The 3,534-nt window shown below is 61.2% G+C and overlaps 1 protein-coding gene across 1 annotated transcript; it reads right to left on the minus strand.

The window, feature by feature from the left end:
- Positions 1–87: 87 nt before the first annotated feature.
- On the minus strand, positions 88–3,234 carry NICN1 (nicolin 1). Its single transcript, XM_015640559.3, has 5 exons — positions 2,983–3,234; positions 2,588–2,701; positions 2,158–2,229; positions 570–674; positions 88–431 (listed from the first exon to the last, which is right to left on the minus strand). Exons 1-5 carry the CDS (start codon positions 3,196–3,198, stop codon positions 390–392), a joined length of 549 nt encoding a protein of 182 aa, XP_015496045.1. The 5' UTR covers positions 3,199–3,234; the 3' UTR covers positions 88–389.
- Positions 3,235–3,534: the final 300 nt, after the last annotated feature.

Below are 3,534 nucleotides of genomic sequence, written 5' to 3' on the forward strand. Positions count from 1 at the left end.
CCCGGCCCGGCCCGCCCTCGGCACCGCCTCCCCTGGGCTGCCGGCACTGCCACCCCCATCCCCCAGAGACAGGCGGGCACAGGCAGGGCCAACGTAGCAGCTTTTAGTGGTGACCCGTCCAGCACGCCCGCACCCCTCGGTCCCCCCGCATCCCCTTGCAGTGTCCGGGCTCTGCCCACGGGACGTGCCCAGGAGAAGCTCACAGGGGTCTCTGGAATGGCAGCGCTGCCCCTCACTGCTAGGCAGTGCAGAGGGAGTCAGAAAAGGGGCACAGGGAGGGCTTGGGATCCCCGCGGGGTCAATGGCCGAGGCGGGAATGCAGGAGTCCACTCAGGCCCCGGGAGCATGGAAGGGGCACTTCTCCCCAGCTGCCACCAGCACCAGTGGGCTCAGGTGTAGGAAAGCAGGTTGACATCGTAGCAGCCATCCACCTGGGAAAGAGAGTGACTATCACTGCACGGCACTGCTGGGATACTCCAGCCCCATCCTGCTAGGAGCAGCCCCTCTGGGAGGGCTCCTGAGCCATGTGGCAGGGTCAGGGTCCCCATCAGCAGGGTGGTGGGACTCACGTCGAAGCGCCCGATGCGGGCAGCTGCCTGGCGAGCCCGGATCACCTCTGTCAGCACCCACATCTGCTGAACCTCTGTCGACACCTTTTCTGGATCAGGGAGCTCCTGGAAAGAAGTGGGCAAAATGCTGTGGAACGGGGATGGCCCAGACGGGCTGGATGACCCCGGGTATGGGCAGTGGTGTGGCTGGATAGCTGTGCCTCCCAGGGAGCTAGGCACGTGATGATGCCCACGTTCCTGACCTGCCAGTGGTTTCCCAACGTGAGGTGAGCAGGGCCCCTCTCTAGGAAAACAAACCACTGGGGACATGGGTGAGTGACCCTGATCCCTGGGTGCTGTGGTGCCAACACAGCCCATCTCTGCTGGCAGGTGGCCAGGACGAGGACAGAAAGCTGATTGCTGGCTAATCATTAAAAACCTAATCGCACAGTCCAGAGTTTCCCAACAGCCTCACTGTGCGATGCTCCTTGGGCTTGGGTGCAGAATCCCGGGCACACGTGCTGGTTCACCCCAGAGACCTTTAGCCAGGTGGGACCTGTGGGCTCAGCAGCAGCTCTCCTGGCTGGGACACAACTCTCATGGGAGCACAGCTCTGTCACACTGAGGGGGTGCCTCATGGTGGTGTTGGGAAGAGCCAATCTCAGAGCAACCTCTGGCATCTGCCCCAGATACTCCTTGCCAAAGGGAACATGATCCAAGCAATCAGCAAGGGACTGGGGTACCTTCCCCAAACTGTCACACCACTGGGCAAGGATTGGGAACAGCAGCCTCACTGCTGGTGCAGTGTGAGCACTGTAGCATGGAAGCCCAGTAGCAGAACTGCCCTGGCAGATGTGGGCAGTGTGCCACCCTCCTGCAGGCAGCACCTCCAGTTGATTCAGCAGGTTCCCTTGGGCGAGCCAGCTCCCATCCTGGCCCTGCTCTGCCTGGACTTTGCCCACCAAAGGCCACCAGCCAGGCAGATGTGGCTGGCAATCTGTAAACATGTGCTGTGCCCGTGATGCCCCTCTGCCCACATGCTGTCCAGGCTGGGCAACGTGTTCCCTAGAGCATACCCTCTGCAAAGTACTGGGAACCAGCCCTGTCCCCACATGTCCCACCCACCCACCCCTGAGTGATGCTGTGCACTCACTGCTCCCACAGTGATGTCCCTGTCCCTGTTCCCACACATCCCACCTGCCACTGAACCATGCTGTGCACCCACTGCTCCCACAGGGAAGTTCTTATTCCTGTCCCCACACATCCCACCCACCACTCCCACAGGGACGTCCCATCCCTGTCCCCATATGTCCCACCTGCCACTGAGCCATGCTGTGCACCCACTGCTCCCACGGGGATGTTCCTGTCCCCAGACTAGAGGACAAATAGACTTAAGTGTCACCTCAAATAGCACATCCCCATGGAGATATTTTTCCTCTTAGTGCTGCAAACTACTTCCAGCACAAGGCGGGTTATTTCAGGGCTCCGCAGCTATTCCTGGTGAGAGCCTGGAGCCAGGCATGGGCCTGGCAGCCTCCTGAGGGATGCTCATGGCTGGCACCCCACAGAAGTCCCTCCTTCCCCCAATACCTCGGCAGTGATTACTCACCCCATGCAGGCTGGCTGGCTGCTCCGGAGGGGTCAGCTGGGAGAGCCAGGAGGGAAAATCCTTCTGGGGACTCTGAAACAGATCCAGAGGGTCACACGGGGTGTTCCCAACCCTATCTCCATCCTTTACACCAGGCAGTGTGATGGGGTTTAGAGGCCACCCCTAGTGATACTGCTATGGAAGTGTCACTTTACTATCCCTTGAATTTTGTAGGAAATTCTTAGTGGTTGTCAGAACAGTCCCTTTCCCAGCACCACTGGAGCACAAGTGGATCCCAAGTGTCCCAGCAAAGGACAAGGACTTGGACCCACATCCCTGTGTGTGCTCCCCAGAGCTGTAGGGGGAAATACCAGGTATAGAGCTGGGGACAGTGGCTTGTCCTGGCCTTCTACCCATGCCTGGCAGTGGGGTAACTCTGGCACCTGCTCACCTTCTGTCCAGGGGGGAAAATCTGCAGGTCCTCAATGGTGAAATGGAGCCAGACTGGGGAGGGCTGTCGCAGGATGAACCGCATTGCTGTCACCTGGTCCACATCACACAGCATCTGCAGGGCAAGGGCCAGGGAGTGTAACCACAGGGGCTGGCACTGACTGGGGGCAGCTTTTGGGGTATCCTCTCAAAACCCCAACCCACCCCAGATGGAAGAAGCCCAAGGGAAGCATCATCCCATGAGGGCTGGCTGGTGCACAGGGACACTCACAGCCATGGGGGTCAGTGGGACATTGGCACCAAACCCCTGGAGTGGGAGCCATCCTGGGGTCTGGGTCAAGAGAGGTGAGCCCCAGAAGGGTGAGTGATGCCACAGTCCCATGCAGATATGCTGACCTGGTGCCGGTGGAGACAGAAGTAGTCCTGGGAGCCCTCCTCGGTGTGTGGGCAAGGCATCAGGCACAGGTTCCGCAGGCAGGTCACCCAGCGCCGGGACCCGCCGGGGCCGGGCCGCTGCACCCGCACGCTCAGGAACGCTGTGTAAAAGTTTCTGAACACGATCTCCTGCACCTGCGGGACCGACGGCCTCAAGAGAAGGTCCGACAACGGCATCCCCCCATCCCTGCAGCGGCATCCTCTCCCCAGTACTGCGACGGGCACCGGCAATCCCCCTCCCGTATCGGGATCGGCACGTTCCCGTACCCCCACTAGCACAGCCCCATATCGGGATCCCCCACTCTACTGGGACGGGCACTGCATCCCCAGCATCCCGCCCGGCGTCGGTAAGGGTGGTACCCCAGCACCGGCATCCACCCGTTACCGGCACCGCCCCCGGCATCCCCTCCGCCCCGGGACCGCCCCTCACATCTTCCCCATACCGCCTACGGCATCCCTTCTGCCCTGGGACCGCCCCCGGCTTCCCCCATAGCGGCACCGGGATCCCCACCC

Source organism: Parus major, chromosome 12 (assembly GCF_001522545.3).
Source record: "Parus major isolate Abel chromosome 12, Parus_major1.1, whole genome shotgun sequence".
NCBI lineage: Eukaryota > Metazoa > Chordata > Aves > Passeriformes > Paridae > Parus > Parus major.

Excerpts from the sequence above, each read along its gene's own strand:
- NICN1 (XM_015640559.3), bottom strand. The coding sequence starts at position 3,198 with ATGCCGTTGTCGGACCTTCTCTTGAGGCCGTCGGTCCCGCAGGTGCAG. Across the intron at positions 2,230-2,587 it reads TTTTCCCCCCTGGACAGAAG|AGTCCCCAGAAGGATTTTCC; the intron begins GTGAGCAGGTGC and ends GATCTGTTTCAG. Across the intron at positions 675-2,157 it reads AGCCAGCCAGCCTGCATGGG|GAGCTCCCTGATCCAGAAAA; the intron begins GTGAGTAATCAC and ends ACTTCTTTCCAG.